This window comes from Poecilia formosa, unplaced genomic scaffold, assembly GCF_000485575.1.
Source record: "Poecilia formosa unplaced genomic scaffold, Poecilia_formosa-5.1.2 Scaffold72, whole genome shotgun sequence".
NCBI lineage: Eukaryota > Metazoa > Chordata > Actinopteri > Cyprinodontiformes > Poeciliidae > Poecilia > Poecilia formosa.
This window is the reverse complement of record NW_006800011.1, coordinates 2407320-2424908: the sequence shown is the minus strand read 5'-3', so window position 1 is coordinate 2424908 and position 17589 is coordinate 2407320. Positions and strand designations below refer to the sequence as shown.

The window sequence follows — 17589 nt, the reverse complement described above, 5'->3', positions numbered from 1 at the left end:
ATATTGACATTTTTTCACATTTTCTATTCAGTGAATCTTCTAATTAGTCAGTTTTCGACTCAAATTTTATTTACTCCTTCCTCTATTGTTTAAAACTCTCATAAAAACGTGAATTAATCAGGAATTGCATATTAAAAATCATAAAACATGGCGCCAAAAATCTATATTTGTTTTAGTTTTTTCACAAAGACTTTTAAACTTTTTAAACACAAATCAAAGCCTAAAAGGTTTGAATTATGTTGAATTGTACTTTTATTTGAGTTTTGACTTAGATCATAGGTCTTATTTTATTTTGAATTTTAATGACTCCATCTTGAATTCTTATTGATTTATTCATAGTTTCTGATTTTAACTACTTTCACTGTTTCATGTTTAAATGTAATTTATCTAAATCAATAAAAAAATTTGCCTCTTGTCATCCAATGTTTTACCTTTTAGTGTAAACTCAACCTACTTCTAACAAATCTGAGATTTTCTCTTTTAAAACTAGACTTAATCTGTCTTTTCTGAGGAAAATTTTTATTAAACTTTGTTGCCCTTGTCCTTTGAAGCCCAGAAAAAGCGGGAGTTGCTATAGCAACGTATGACTCAGCATTTTATTGGTCTCCAGTCTTTAAATTACTTAATTTCATCCTTTTTTAATAAGTACAACTTTAATTTTTGAATGACTAATTTAAGAGAATCCTCCACTTTTCACATCAGTCAGTGAATTGGACTTGGAAAACATAAACACTTGATTTAGCTAAAACTAGATTAGACACCCTTTAGTGGCTAACCAAAATAGGAATTTATGTCTCAAATTAAAAACACAAAAGAATGAAGCTGTAGTAAATACTTACTAGTAATAATAGTAGACATGTTTTTAGCATCAGGAGATTTTGTAAGTAAGAATAAAACTAAGAAGCTGAAACTAAATCTACTCTTATTAAGCTAGCATTAGCGCAGCTAGCAGCTACAGAAAGCTAACAGAGTAGCAGTTTAGAACTGGAATTTATTGTTTCTAAGGTTAAAGAAAATGCTTTCTCATGTTGATTATATATTTTTTTAGCATAAACAGTCCAAAACTATTCATACCTCTGGCAGATTTAGAATTTTGAAGTGACACAGACATCTATAAAAGAAAATAATGTAAATAGAGCAGCTCATTTTTTTTATCTAAAAATTTCTGAGCTACTTCTTGCAGATTTTCAGCTTTTGCAGCCCATAAATTTTCAAGTTTTTTTCTAGAATTTTTTTTAGATGAATCCCAAAATTTCAAAGTCTTTTTTACATCTGCATTGGTCCTAATAAGTAGTTTTTTGGGGGTATTTCCTGTAAGCCTGTGTTGGGAGTTTCCTGACAGTCCCTGTGGGGTTGTTCCTCCTCTAAAATGTCACATAAAGGTCACAGGCTGAATCTGAGAGAAATTCACAATAATACAGTAAATCTCTGGGCATGGTTTGAGATCAACCTGATAAAGTATCTGTGTGTACTATATGCAAAGCGCCAATAGAGAGAAAATAATATAAGATAGTTTAAGATGGGGTAATATGATGAGACTGCAAAGAAAGACATAATTTTAAAATACTTTATGCTTAAATTAACAAACAAGACATCAAGACAGCAAAACATAATAAATATTAGGCTTATTTTCCAAAGGTAAATATGTGAAAATTAAGAAAATGGGCATCAACACGAACTCTTTCCATAGTCAACATAAATAAATTTTAATTTACAACAATTTTATTACATGTAAGTTTATTATTTACAATCTATTCTTGATTCTCAGAAACCAGTGAAGCACGTCCTCCTGTGGGATCTAAAACGTTTTAAATCTGCAACAGAAGAAGGAGAAGGTCCGATATAAAGTCTGGCCCGGTTCAGTACTGCTTGATGAGCCTTCGTCTCTGCGACGTCTTCCTCAGCAGGTGCCTGAAGTCGTACGGATTGTCTCCGCTTCGGCTCTCTGTCGACGACATCCGTGGGACGGAGCGCCTGTAAACACAAACCCAACAGATCGCAGATGGTTCTGAAGATGAAGACTCACAAAACAAACGAAGCAAAATTACAAAGAGATGAAACGATTTGTGTTTTCATTTTGGTTATCATCTCTGACCATTCATCATCCAAACCGTCTATCAGAGACACCAGGCAGAGGTTGTTCCATAAATCTGTCCTTTCAGAACCTCAAACTTTAAAAATACTAATTTATAAACAATGTATTTTAATTAAATCATTTAATATTTTGAAATTTGTTTATATTATGAATAAATGACAAACTGCAAAATTGAGTAACAACGTCCAGACAGTCATGTGGCTACCAGTACAATATTTTCGTTATCACTATTGTGATAACGATAAAAGTGACGTTAAGAACTATTTATTGTTTTTTTATGTATTTTTCTGACTGAATAACAGCATTTAAATCCCCACAAACACAGAAAAACATTCCCATTTCAAATGCTTTTCTTTTTGGGACACAAATCACATAGATGAGTGTGATTTCTATCACATCACACCTGTTCCCAGTACGTCTCAGGATTGATTTTAAGATTCTTTTACTGGTTTTTAAGTGTTCTCAGAGTCAGAACTCACACTTTTGGTTCTTTCCAGTATTATGAAACCCGTTAGTGGAACGGTCTGCCAGAGAACCCGAGGGCTACACAAAATGCCAGCCAGCTGACCAAACGTTTTGGAACTCATCTTGGTTGCTAAGCAACGGGGCTTGCCTCGGCTGGGGTTGCTAGGTAACAGGGCTTGGCTCAGCTGGGGTTGCTAGGTAACGGTGCAGTTCCCATGGAATGCGACTCAATAACTGGAAGGTTTTGAAACTGATTTTCCAGAAACCAAAAAACATTAACTCATTGGCACAGAACAGATTAGTGTTTTTTGTTAAAGTGCTTGGGTTGTTTTAAAAAGCAGTTGAGACACAAATATAAGTATAATTTTTCTTAAACTTAGTTTTTACTTAGAAACTAAGTAAAAACTAGAAACTGTGGAGTACTCATTACGTTTACAAATTTAGAGCACACTTAGAAAGTCCAGAGATTACTTACTTACACTTATTTAGCAACCCAGAACAGAGATTAGAACAAACTTAGAATTCAGAAAAACTACCTTAGCAACTACGCTTTAGACTTCTGTTCTTCCAACCCAGAAAAGGAATTAGACCAGAAGATACTTACTTATACTTATCTACCAACCATGAATAGGAGTATCTAATTTATTTACTTTGGATCAACATTATTAGATTATTTTTCTTCTTTTGCTCTTTCCTTCGGTTTGTTATTTTGTTTGTATTTCCTTTTAATTCCTGTAAAGCTCTTTGTATTGCCTTGTTGCTGAAAATGTGCTATAAAATTACCTTTACTTTCAAAAAGGAAAACGAGGGTCTAACTGAGCCGGACCACCCAACAGTCTTTTAAAATATTGTCTTCTCCACATCGAGAACCTTTGAGGACATACCTGTTGTCTTGCTTTGCGGGTCTGGGAAGCTCGGGCTCAGTGACCGCCCTCTCCCTCATCTGTCGACTAGAACCTGCCGACCTTTGGTCCGTGGACAGCCGTCTGTCCCCGTGGTGACTGCGGGCCGTGGACCGTCTCCTGTCCATGGACTGTCTTCGCTCCATGGACTGTCTCCTCTCTACAGACTGTCTCCTCTCCGGCATCCCCCTGGCCGAGCTGGAGGGTTCGGGCCGGCTGGTGGACAGGGTGCGGTAGTACTGGTCGTCCACATCAAGCAGCTTCCCTGGACTGGAGAACAAACACAGGTCTGATCCAGACATTTTCTGAAGGACAATTTTGTTTTTCAGAGTTAAATGTTCATAAAAATTTTAAGTTGATTGATTTTTGAGAATGTGTTCTTGTATTATTATGCCATTATCAATATATTAATTGACAATGGTCTCAAAACAACAATATTATCGTTTATCGGAATAACATCTGGGACCATTTATTGTTCTGCAAAATTTGTTTTTGTGACAATCCTAATTAGTTAGATAATAAGATTTTATTCTCAGTTTGGAATGAGGCATTTTAGGGAGTCTTGTCACTTTAAATCCAGATAATCTGCTGGTGGCCACGCCCCCCAACTCAAAGTTTACACGACCCCTGAAAATGGCTGCAAACAGATATGCAATTATACAACAGTGCATCTTTGAAAAGCAGAAGTGGAGCCTCCTGCACAACCAACAAGAATGCAGCAAGTGGTTTTTGGATGGCAAGTCAACAACAAAACGCTTGTCTTTTCCAGCAGCCATTGCACAGCGGTAAAACTAACTGACCAAACATGGTGGAGCTATACTTTGGTTGCTAGGTAACAGCGTAGCGCCTGTTGAATTAGACTTAGTGGGAGGTTTTTGAAAGCTCATCTTCACCAAAAACATCTTTTTTAGAGCTTGGGTTGTTGTTAGAAGCAGCAGAGACCCAAATAAAAGTACAAAAACATGCAAAATGTAAATTTTGCATAATTGGACCCCATTTACATATTTACAATTTAGACTAGTTTAAATGTCCTGAATCGATATATTATTTTGTACTGGCCATAAAACAGTGATCCAGATATTTGAGGGTTGCTAAAACTATGAAGAACTCATGATAATGTTCCCAGTTCATAAAAGATGGTGCAACATTTTAAAAAGTGATCCTGCTCTGTAGAACCAAAGCAAAAGTTTTCACTGTTTTCTAGATCTGCAGAAACTAGACTAATATGTTAAATCATATGTTTCTTTTTGTAAAATCACTTTTCCAGAATAAGTGGAGGATTTCCAGGACCCTTCAGGATGCTTCATCCCATCATGTTGCATCTTACAGAGACGTTAAAGCAGCTGTGCCTATAATCTCTACATACCTTCAGCATAGCCTCCCTTGCTGCTTCTCCTTCTTTTGCCCATTTATTATCATTTACTCGCAGTACAATTCACTCCTTATCACCAACGTTTTCCCATCTCCCACCTCCTCTGCTGTCAGCTCCATCGTTTCTCCTGACCTTCTCATCCTTAATGATGCATGTAAACTACTCCTGTCCATTCCTGGCTTTATTTATCTGCTAACAAATTATTCGCCTTGATGTTTAGAGCATCGTGGAGTCGAGTGTCTGTGTGTGTGTGTGTATGTGTGTGTGTGAGTGTTTTCTTCAAGCCGTAGTGATAAAGCACCTCTTGCTTGTTCAGCCAGCCCTATCTGTCTATCTTCACTTCCTCGCTCTGGGCGGTAAACTCACCTTGTGGCTTCTGCACAACATAAATATGCATGAACTCTCACATGGACACTCACTTCCCAAAATGCTCCGGCACTTTCCAGGTCAAATTGCAGGAATTTTAAGAGCTTAACTTATTTCTTAAAGAGAATAATAACTTCATTCACAGGTATGATAAATATTAGTGAAGCTAACTTGAATGAAAACTTTAGAGAGGATGTGAGTGTTTTAGTAATCAATTAATCGATTTATCTGACGATTAATTGATTAATCGGATAAAAAATGAGCACATTCTGCAGATTTTTCATTAAACCGCTTTAGAAATACATTAAAAGATACTCATAAACTAATATTCACCTTCTTTTTAAAATATTTTTTTTGCCTAAAATGCATTTCTTGTGTGCTTTATCATTTGTAGCAAAGGATTAATCTGCAGCTAAAAAAATACTTCTAACATCAGTTCAGCTCAGGCCTTTCTAATCAACTTAACATCAATACCAGGTACTGATGTTATTTTTCTTCAATTAACCAATTAATTATTTGATAGCAAAAGGTGCTTAAGAGATTGTTTTTAACGTAATTTGAACCAGGTGAAGCAAAAGTTGCGAATTGTATTGTTTTTACGTATTAAATGCAATATGTATAAATATTTGCAGTTTTGGCTTACTTGCTTCTTCGACTGTGTTATTCTTTCAGGATTTGGCCTTTTTTGAGTCTGTATATCCAGTTAATGATTAATCGATCACTAAATTAGTTGATTATTTCAGTAATTGATGAATCTGATTAATCGTTTCAGGTTTAGTTTTGATTACAATCAAGCTTTTGCTTGAAACTTAAAAAACAAACTTTAGTGAGAATGAGATACTTACTCCTCTTTTCTGGGTTTGCGTTTATCGTCCTGGACAGATCTCTGAGTGGGAAGACGGAAAAAAGCAAATATTACTGTTTGAGTGAATGAAAAAATGACGAAAAAGAAACATAAAACAAACAATTAACAAGTTTGACTTAGAGAAAATAAAAGGTTGGATATATTTTCATTGGGAAGAAAATTCCAGGATGATTTTCTAGAGAAACATGTGAAAACATATTGAGGAACCTACTAATAATAAAATAATTATATATAATTGATATTTAATAAATTAAATTGATGACTGGGATTATTTGTGACATAATCTGCCACCATTTTTATTTCAGTAAATTCATATTTCATAAGGAAATACCAGTAAATTTGACTTTATCTGTGTTTATTTATTAATCAAATCAAAAGCTGGTTGTTTAAATTGTTATTACTCCTTTTGTATGTTGGTATCCTTAATAAGATTTCCAGTAAATTTGTCATTTTTTTCAAATCAGTTTGATATAAACTGAAAAAGTAGCAGATTAAAGTTAGTTAAAACCCTTTAGTCCTAAATTTAAAATCTCCGCCTGGATATTTTTGCTTATTTTAATTGTACAAAGTTCTTCAAATGTCCTGGGAGTAAATCATTTTGTCAATTTCTCCTCTTACATTCCATTAAAAGAGTGTTTTATGAGATTAAAATGAAGAAAACATGCTTCCTGCAGCGGCGTAGGTAAAATTACCATAATAACCCGATATTGGCTGGAATGTTCAACGTCTCCTCTTTCAGAAACAGTGGGAATTTTTCAGATTGTGCAACGTGCCATGGAGTTACGGTACCGCGAAGTTGGCTTGTAAAAATGAGTCATTTGGCTGAATAAAGTTAATAAAATGTCCACTTTGCTGAAATTAAAAAGAAAAACAAACAAAATCAAAAGAAACATTTTCAAAAAATAGAGAACTTTTTCTTTTCAGTCAATTTGGCAGTAAATGCCTCGCCAGCACAATAAAATAAAAAAACAAGCCAATCAATGGTGCATTGTAAAAACCACCATCTGTGAAAGCAATTACGGTTTCCAAAGTTTGCCGTCAGAAAAATCCCGAATCAATCAGCGTTTTCTTTCTGCCACTCACATGAATGAGCGTGTAGTAAGTGGAGTCCTCTGGCGTGTTCAGGGTTTTTGGCTGCTGCGTCCTGCGGGGGGTTCTCGAAAATCTCTTGTCAGCTGAAAAGCAACAAAAAGATTTAAAAATGTCAGGTGGCAGTTTGGTGTTTTGGAGCTTCAGGCGGCTGAAATCTAACAAAAGAAGAAATCACAACTGCGCCTCTGCTAAGGCAAAACTGGAAAAATGTTACAGTTTTAGTGTTTATAGCTCTACATTTAGCTTGGTTGTCACGTAAAGGTAGTCCAGAAAGAGTATTTTTGTGTGTAAAACTGAAATTTTTAATACAAACCCATTCTAGAAATGCATAAACATTAATTTCTCATGCAAAATTCTTTATTTAAAATCTGATAAATGTACATTTATAACTTTAGAACCAATAAATATCAACTTACTTGCTAAAAAACAAATTCGATGATGTTTACAAGGCGACCACTATCTTAAATTTTTTCTGCCACCGTTTTTCCTTCCACTAAACTTTACATGAATATATTTTCATATAACAAGATGAGACATGAATGCTGTCGATCACATTTCTGTAACAAAATATCTTTTACCATTTCATCGTACAGGTGGCGCTTCAATTGATTATGATGAACCTTTAGGGTTTTTTTTATGTGCCCTTTTAGCTAGTAATAAACATGTAGTAAACATGTTTATTACATTTTTTGTTTAAAATCATTCTTTGATAATGAGATTTTAGCTGGATCAGTTCTGGCTATTTTGATCTGTTTTAAGACGTCCTGTCACTTTAAATCCAAATAATCTGCTGATGGCCACGCCCCCCCACTCACACTCGCTCGTTAAAATGGCTGCAAACAGATGTGCAATAATACAACCATACAACTTTGAAAAGCAGAAGTGGAGCCTCCTGCACAACCAACAAGAATGCAGAAAGCAGTTTCTGGATAATAAGTCAATAATAAAACACTCGTCTTTTCCGTTGTACAGCAGTAAAATCAGCTGACCAAACCTGCTGGAGCTCTGCTTGGGTTGTTAGGTAACGGGCTGGGCTTCACTTGGGTTGCTAGGTAACGGCGCAGTGCCTTCTGATTTGTGACGTTACATTTGGAAGGTTTTTGAAATGGCTCATTTTCCAGACACTAAAAACATGAATTTATTGCCGAAAGGCGTTTGGTCTGTTTTCAGAAGCAGCTAAGACCAAAATGGAAGAATAAAAATGTCCAAAATATGGATTTGCAAAACATATCACCTTTAAAAAATGTCCAGAAATACACACCAAAATTTCTACAAAACAAAACAAAAACATTATATGGATTTACTGTAGAACAGAAAATTATCAAAAGGTCTGAATCTTTTTAACATAGATAAAAAAAACTTAAATAAAGGGAAAAACTTGGTACTTATATTAAGTATGTCTTGGTTTTCATTCATATTATTATTTACTTGGTATTTTACTGCCAATTTTATTATCATTTCTTATTTGATCATTTATCTACCTATGATGTAATAATTATTGTGAAGCACTTTGGTCACTTTTGAGGTATATTTGTCCATAAAGGCTTTTCCTGCTGTAAATTTCACATAAATAAAACAAATAAATGATTTAACGCCCATGTTGTGTCGTCACAAAATGTCTGACTTCTACCAAACCTGCAATTTGTCATAATTTCCCTTCAGAGCTCTGCTAGGCAATATCAGTCATCTATGTTATTGCAATTATAAACATATTAGACTGACCTTTGCTTGCTGCTTATTATTAACACTCAAACTGGCAGAAAAACAATCCATCATATGCAAAAGCTCCCAGGTAAAGAAGATGAAAAGTGTCTAATGTTATTAAACAACTCCATCTAAAAGGTCATTCTCTTTCACACCGACGACTAACGCTAATTTTAAACACCGTCAAATTAATTTCTGCCGTAATTGTTGGCTCACAAAACATGATTAACTTTTGTTGACCTTTTCTATGAAGAACAGTGTGGCCGACATTCGTCTGCTTTCATTGCGTGTGGCGCTAATGATTCTGGTTCAGCTTACTGTGTCACCAGAATGAAGACGGATTAGATTGCTGAAAAACGATCTTAGAGTGGATGAAACAGATAATTTCTCTTAGAAGTTACACAGATTATTCAATCTGTGACTGCAAACAGTGAGAAAAATGGCTGGAATCCTGTGTTAAAGTCAGTTTTTATGCTATGTAACTGAAGCTAGCAGCTTGCTAGCTTACCCTAGCATACTCAAAGCAAAACATTACAAATCCTTGTGGGATAGTAACAAAATCTGTAAAAGTTTAATTTCAAAGTTCACTTATGTACATTAAGTTTCAGTTAATATTTCTGTGATGCTTTTCAGGACCAGGTTAGTCGTTTTTGGTAAAGTTAGCAGCTGAGCTAAACAGCCACTAGTTAAAAAGCTTCCTGTTTGGCTAAGTAATAAATAACAAAACAGCTCAACAGTCTTGATTAAATGTTACAAATAGAGTTTACTAGTATAATAAACTCTGTTCTCTATATAAACAGTGATAATATAGTTTATAGCTAGCATCTATTGGTGAAAAATGCTAACATTAGCATTGTATTTCAACACTGTTGCAGGTTTAAATGTAACAGAGTTCAAAAAGGAGCCGTTCAATATCCAGTGTTACTTTATTTAAAAATGTTTTATGTTTACAGCTTTTATAAAAAATTTACATATTTGTAGTCAAAATTTGTCAGACTTACTTCATAATCTGTAAAATGTCCATTTAATTCTGTTACTCTAATTTTAATATTGCAACTTTTCTTAAAATAATATTAAGTGTTTTGTAAAATAATTACTAATCCATAGTTTAGATGATTTGATAAATGATTTTGATACATGATGAATTTAGGAAAGTACTTCAAAATATATGCTGAATTTTTAAAATTAAAATGACTAAGATTGAAAAGTTGAGTGAGTGTTTCCATTTCAAATTAGCACAGAACTTTGTCACTAATCCGCTAAAGTAAAAAAACCCACAATTTCACAATTGCTGTGTTTCCATTAAATAAGAAACACAATTTTAAAAAAAATCACACGTGAATAAGTTTGTTCACGCGATAAATCATAAAAAAAATGTGGTGCCATCATTTTCCATCTACTTCCTGTCTTTGTCTTCTTCGGGGTTTCCACCAGCGGCAACATGCTGCTGTTGACCATGTTACTCATATGATGTGAAAAAAGTGTTTCTATTGCAGTTTTGCAAGATAAAACGATTTTGATAAAGCCAAAAAACCCACAGCATTCTAACAATCAAACTTTTTTTGAGTGTTTCCATTAACCAAATTTGTTTTCAAAATGTCAAATTACGCAATTTTATGGTCAATGGAAACACAGCTACTTCCATTACTTTGTCAATATTCAGCTACTGTCAAAAAAACACAACAGGATGTTGCCACTGGCAAAAACCACGAAGAAGACGATAGGAAGTGGTTGGAGAAAAATCTAACTGCATGTTTTTTAATTATTTATCACGCGAACAAATTTATTTATGTGTGATTTTTAATTGCGTTTATCATTCAATGGAAACATCACAATTGCAAAATTGTGTTTTTTCAACATTAGCGGAATATTAACACATTTTAGTGCAAATTTAAAATGGAAACAGCAGAGTGAACAAGTTGCACTTATTGTGATAATAAGTAGCTGAAATACTCGAGTTACACACACAATTACAATACAATATTTATACAATACAATATCCTTATTACAATATCAAATGATTGACAAAGTAAATATTTTTTAAAATATTTTCAGTTAGAATATTATTCCAGTACTTCATCAGACACCTGAATCCATCTCGACTGTCACATTCGAGGCGCCATCTGGGCTTTTAGACTCCAAACTTTCCGTTTCCAGCTTCTCTCGCTCACCGCCCTGAAACCAATTACAGCTATCAACTGTGCAAATCAAATTTCACTTCTGATGACACATCAAGTGGCGAGGCGCTTCCTGTTTTGGCACTTGACTTTCTCGGTTTTCCTGATCTAATGAAGTTGCACGACAGGACAGGAGAAAAATAGCTGCCTTGATAAAATCATCATCTGATCGAGAAAGGTTGCAATAAAATCTGCTGAATAGTTCAAGAAAAGGATCCAAACGCTGATTGGATCGCTTCCTATCTCAGTTGGTGTCTCTGTGTTTGGGTGATTATTAATGCCTTGACTCATAACTACAGTAAAGAATCGAACCATCTCTCTCTTAAGTGACAGTATTAATTATCCTTCAAAAGCCCAAAGTTCACATTAACCTCGGCTGAGTGTCTGCCGGGAGTATGACTGATATTCATTGGCTGATGATCTGTTTCTCACTAAGCCAATCTCACTTATCTTACCTGACTGAATCTGCGGGGCGTAGCCATTGATTGCTTTTCCTCTCACAAACATGCCATTGTTTTCAGGGTTTGATTGATGGGCCTGGATGATCTCATTCAGCTTCTGCTGCAGGGCCCCAAAGTCCTGGGAAGTCTCCGCGATCTGTTGGGGAGATTAGTGAAGATATGAGCAGAATAAGAATAACGATGTTTTCTTTCACCAACCAGCGATGCTGAAAGAAAAAAATGTTTATAGCTAATGTGGCTCTGGTCACTAATCACAGACTTAAAGCTGCAGTATGCAACTTTTATAAAAAAAACATGGCTCCTCTACCTGTAACCAATCAGAGCAAGGCATGACCGTGGGTAAACCGTTTTCCTGTGACGATAAATCTTTTTTCCACCATTAGCACATTAAGCAGCATACGCGAGGTTGATTGACAGCGCCAAGACCCGCCTCTTGGCTCTGATTGGTTGTTTTTGGTCAGAAAAGGTGCATTTCTTCAGATGGCAATAATAGCACAAGAATGAGCATGATATTTTTGACAGATTTTCTGTTTTATATGAAACTGTGTCAACATGGTGACTATTTTAACAACTATGTAAAAAGCTTTTATTTTTTCAAATAAAAGTTACATACTTGAACTTTAAATTTGAAATTAAAAGTCAGAATTCTTAGAATAAAATTCTTAGAAAAAAAGTAAGGACGCTGAGATTGAAGTCAGAATTAAGAGATTAATATCAAAATTCTGAGGAAAAACTGAAAAAAAAAGAATTTTGAGAAAAAATAATTTCAAAGATGTCAAAATTCTGAGAAAAATAAATTCTGAGAAAAAAGTCAAAATTCTGACAAAAATACAAATTCTGAGAAAAAAGCCAAAATTCGGAGAAAAAAGTCAAAATTCTAAAAAAAGAAAGTCAAATTTCTGAGAAAAAGAATCAGAATTTTGAAGAAAACAATTCTAAAAGAAGTCATAATTCTGAGATTACAGTCAGAATTATTTTTTCAGTGCCCTAATCCTCTTCCGTAGATGAGGGTCATGTCGGTGAGGAGTGTCTAGGCTGGTTCGGTTCTGACCGGACCGTACCTCTTTGGAGAAACTCTCCAGCTGCTCGGCTTCCGTCCGGGCCGCCTCCCTGTTGGCCTTCAGGTTCTTCCGGTCCTTATATCCCCTGAAGTTGCTCTGGATTCTCACCGCTGCGTGCTCTTCCTCCCGCCTCTCTTTCTCCAGATCTTCCTCCTCTTTGCGCTCGATCGCCACGTTGCTAACATCCAGCGCCTCGTCGTTCTCCTTCCCGCCCGGCTCCGCTTCGTCAGGAACTGCTCCGCCATCTTTCTCTTTCTGCCGCGCTTCTTTCTCAGCTTTCAGCTTCTTCCGGTCCCGATGTCCTCTGAAGTTACTCTGCAGGACAGTCGCTGCTTTCTCCTCGTCCGCTGCCTCCGGAACGTTCTCCTGCTCATCGGGAACGGGTTCCTCTTTGTTTTTAGATTCCTTCTTATTCCTCCTGGGGATCTTTCCTTCCTCCTCGAGTCGTTTCCGCTCCTTGTGTCCGCGGAAGTTGCTTTGGATCACCACNGCTGCCTTCGTCTCATCCGGATCATCACCAGAAGAAGAAACACCTGGAGTCTCTGGCTCCGCCTTCTTCTTACCTGGGACTTTGCCTTCCTCCTGCAGCCTCTTCCTCTCTTTGTGGCCTCTGAAGTTGCTCTGGATGACAGTCGCTGCTTTAGTTTCCTCTTCCAGATTGGCAGCTTCGTCTGGAGATTTTCCCTGCGCGCTCGTGTTTCCAGTTTCTGCGTCCTGAATCACGGCTTCGTCGCTCACCTCCGTGTTTTCCTCGTCTTCCGGTACCTGGGTGTTATCGCTGTCGTCGTTCTCCTCTGCCTCGTAGGTGCTCTCATCCTCTTCCTCATTGTTCTCCTGACTGCTGGCCGCGGTTTCCTTGCCGTCTTTAACAGTTTTCTCCTTGTTTTCTTTTGGTATCTCCAGCTCCGCTCCGGCCATCGTCTTCTTTCTCTCCTTGAATTTCTTTCTCTCTTTGTAGCCTCGGTAGTTGCTCTGAAGAACAACAGCAGCTTTCGCTTCTTCTTCCTCACTGGTTTCTGTTTTAGACGCCGTTTCATCAGCAGGTTCTGGTGCCTCTTCTTTAACAGCGTTCTCCGCTTTCTCCTTCTCTTTGGCTTCCCTACAAACAACATTTCAGGTTTTGTCAGAAATCATAAAAGAGAATGTTTTGATTGAAAAAGTATTCACAACTCTTCCATTTTTCCACATTTTGGCATTTTATTTTATAAGGATTTGATATTATAGACCAATGAAATGTTGTATATAACTGTGAAAGTGTTGCTTTTAAAGTTTTCTTACATCTTAAAACTCAGACATGAGCAATTTAGCATTTCAGAAATAAATTTGCTTAATGGAAACATGCCAATTAAGGGGAAAAAAACTCTTGTTGATAAAACAAATTGAAAAATCTGTTCCCCTCCTCGCCTGTGGGGGCGCTGCACAAAGAGCCACTGAAGGAAACGTCACAAAAACCTCTGAAGAAAACAATGAGCGCAACTTCATGTCGTAGCATCAGATTTCTCTTTTGTGTTTGGTAAAAAACTACAAGCCATTTCTCCCGCTAGCCCTAAACTCTTTCATTTGTTTTGGCTGTATTTACCCAGAATGCCCTGCGTTGTAGTCCACTTCCTGCTTTTGGAGCGGTCTCCAGTCCGCTTGCTGTTCACATTCATTTGAAACCTGGTGGACTTTACTTCAACCCAACTGAGATCGAGGTTCGTAGAGTTTTTCTTTTCAACCAAATTTCAACCGATTTCAAACCAGATTTGAGTCTGAACTTTGACTAGGCCCCTCCAATGCATAGGTATTGATTGAACTTATCTTGAGTCTTTCACAGTTTCTAAAAGGTTTTCTTACAGAATTTTGTAAAAATAATAAAATGAAGTGAAAAAATTGCTTCTACTGTATGAAAATGTAAAGAATTCAAAGGATGTGAACATTTTTGCTCATTAATGAATATTAAAATGTTGGTTCTCTCCTACCGTTTCCGTTGAAAGCTTTTCCGCTCCTTGTGGCCTCTGTAGCGAGCCTGGATCTTGGTAGCTGCCTTGTTTTTCTCATCTACCATCTCCTTGTACGTCTTCCTTGCCAGATATCCTCTGCAAACTGAAGCAAGCAAAGCAGTCAACCAAAGTAAAATAAAGAATCTTACACTCAAATATGAAGTTTTGTCTCCATAGTTTTCTTACCAGCCTGAAATTGGATTATAAAAGTGTCAAATTTCACTTTGATTTTATCGTCGGCTACTTTCTTCCGAACTTTGTGACCTCTGTAAGCTGCAGAGGAAAGCATGAATCAGCATAAATGTTTGGAGATTTGATTGTGTTTTGAGTGTGAAGCGTGAGCGCGGACCGACCCACCTGACTGCAGAACCAGAGCGCTTTGTTCTCGCTCTTTCAGCGTCTTCCGGTACCGTTTGGCTCCCAGCCAGCCTCGGACACAAGCCTGGAGCAGAATGATCCTCTGCGTCGCCTGCTGCACCATCAGGTTCAGATGTTCGACGTGGTAATACTTCAGGAACACCTGAGGAGCGCAACATGGAGGAAATGCTAAGACAGTTGGAGGTTAAAGGTCACCTAAGGATGTCTTTATGGTCTAAACCAAACATTTTTTGCATAAAATAATTTTTAAATTATGAGAGTTTAGTCTGGTCCTTTCAGAGTTTGCTGTTTTTGTCACTTTAAACCCAAATAATATGCTGCTGGCCACGCCCCCAACTCAATGTTTACACTCACTTGTGAAAATGGCTGCAAACAGATGCGCAATTATACAACTGTACATCTTTGAAAAGTAGAAGTGGGGGATCCTTCACCAATCAACAAGAATGTAGCAAATGGTTTCGGGGTGGTAAGACTTTTTTTTCCCTAGGAGCCATTGTACAGTAAATACAGCGATAAAACCAGCTGACCAAAGGTGCTGGAGCGCAGCTTGGGTTGCTAGGTGACGAGACTGAGGCTTTTGAATGTGACTTAACAATCAGAAGGTTTTCAAAATGGCTCATTTTCCCAAAACCAAAAAGCATTAACTTCAGCTAAAAATGTCTTGGTGGTTTTGAAATGTTTGGTCTGTTTTTAGACGCAGTTAAAACCCAAATTTAAGTACAGAAATGTGCAAAATGTGATTGTAATTGCTGAACTGTCCGCTTAAGCTGGGCATTCACTTTGCTCTGGAGCTAATTAGGATTCACAAATTATGTTTCGACATAATTTATGGTGTTTAATAGATTAGGTCGAACATAAGACAACTTTTAGATCTGGCAAACGCTAGTTTAGCTACTGATTGCTAATCTGTTTGACGATGATCTCTGCTCACCTTGGTCTTCCCCATTGCCCAGTTTTCCAGTTTTGCCTTCTCCAATATGGCGGCGCACGTCTCCGGAGTCACAGCCGGCTCTTCGTGAGCGTGAAATGCCAAGATGTAGTACCTGCAGGATTCATCGCATTCATTCAGCCAGGAAAGGCGTTAAAGTTTCCGCCGAGGTTACGAGGTTCGTCTGCGGAAAGCTAACCTCTTCATGAAGTTAGCAAACAGGATGCGATGGGAGTAGCCCTGCCGTCGGATCTTTGCAGTTTCCAGGACGCCGGTGTAGCGCAGCTGGACCAGAACCTTCTCCCGGTCGAACTTGTTGGCATGGCGATCGTTGTTGGGCTTGATGCAGCGGACGAAGTGAGGCTGCCCGGCCACCATCTTGGACAGGAGGTCCATCAGAGAGTACTGTGATGACACAAAGAGGCTGGATTCACGCTAACATCAGTTTCATTCACACAAAGCAGGTTGTCTAAAAAGAAAAAAACCTTCCATATCTACAGGTATGTGTAAAAAGCTGAATAATTAATTCAGTTTATTTCAGCAGAATAATCTCACTTTGAACATTTGGACTTCTCTCATTGTGGTGTTTGTTACAGCTTCAGTGGTTTTGATATTTTTGTAAAGATTTCAAAGTGTGGAAGAACAACAGCCCTTTAAAGATGGATTACCCTGAAGTACGAGGCCACCGTCTGCGTCTTCATGTTGGTGGTTTCTCTTGGATGGTACGGGGTGTCACCAGGTTCTGTTGGCTAAAAAATAAAAAACAAACACATATTACCAACTTTAGATTAGAAAGCACTTCCTGTAGTGTTTTCTAATTTGTTTTTAAGCATAACCTTGATGAATCAAACGGCCATTAATACATTTATTTAAAAACTGACTTGTTTCCTCCTAAAACTTGTTGCAAGTGGTGGAGAAAAGATGGATGGAAAAAGCTGCCAGGATTTATAATCTTCTGCTCCCAATGTGACATTTTTCAACTCTGCACTCCTGCTTTTCCAAACACCATTTGACATTACTGATAAAGATGTGTAGAAAGTCCTAAAATAAATTAATGTAAGACTGCAGTAAAACAATCTCACACTGACAATTTGAAATGAATCCAATTTATAATTTGAATGAGGAAATCACCAATTAAATAGTTTGTTTTATTCTTTATTTATTCTTTAGTTCATGTCGATCAGAGATGGATGGTTTGATGGATGGATGGATGGATGGATGGATGGATGGATGGATGGATGGATGGATGGATGGATGGATGGATGGATGGATGGATGGATGGATATGCAGTTTGATGTACAGTTGGACGCACAGTTGGATGCAAAGTTGGATGCAAAGTTGGATGAACAGTTGCATGCACTGTTGGATGTACTGTTGGATGTATAGTTGGATGCACAGTTGGATGCAAAGTTGGATGTACAGTTGGATGTTCAGTTGGATGCACAGTTGGATGTTTAGTTGGATGTACAGTTGGATGTACACTTGGATGTATAGTTGGATGTACAGTTGGATGCACAGTTGGATGTACAGTTGGATGTACAGTTGGATCTATAGTTGGATCTACAGTTGGATGTACAGTTGGATGTACAGTTGGATGTACAGTTGGATGTACTGTTTGATGTATAGTTGGATGCACAGTTGGATGCACAGTTGGATGTTTAGTTGGATCTATAGTTGGATGCACAGTTGAATGTACAGTTGGATGCACAGTTGGATGTACAGTTGGATGTATAGTTGGATG

General features: G+C 37.2%; 1 protein-coding gene across 7 annotated transcripts in view; it reads right to left on the bottom strand.

The window, feature by feature from the left end:
- Positions 1-1553: 1553 nt before the first annotated feature.
- The window catches only part of myo3a (myosin IIIA), a 72340-nt gene continuing 56304 nt past the window's right edge, over positions 1554-17589 (bottom strand). For all 7 annotated transcript variants that reach the window (XM_016673276.1, XM_016673278.1, XM_016673279.1 and 4 more), the window contains 12 exons: positions 16517-16597; positions 16048-16253; positions 15852-15963; positions 14900-15062; positions 14729-14815; positions 14522-14645; positions 12561-13659; positions 11494-11635; positions 7149-7240; positions 6046-6086; positions 3445-3732; positions 1554-1974 (listed from right to left, as the gene is read on the bottom strand). In XM_016673276.1, coding sequence (XP_016528762.1) covers positions 1860-1974; positions 3445-3732; positions 6046-6086; positions 7149-7240; positions 11494-11635; positions 12561-13659; positions 14522-14645; positions 14729-14815; positions 14900-15062; positions 15852-15963; positions 16048-16253; positions 16517-16597 — 2550 coding nt within the window. In that variant the 3' untranslated portion in view covers positions 1554-1859. The remainder of the gene's footprint in view (positions 1975-3444; positions 3733-6045; positions 6087-7148; positions 7241-11493; positions 11636-12560; positions 13660-14521; positions 14646-14728; positions 14816-14899; positions 15063-15851; positions 15964-16047; positions 16254-16516; positions 16598-17589) is intronic.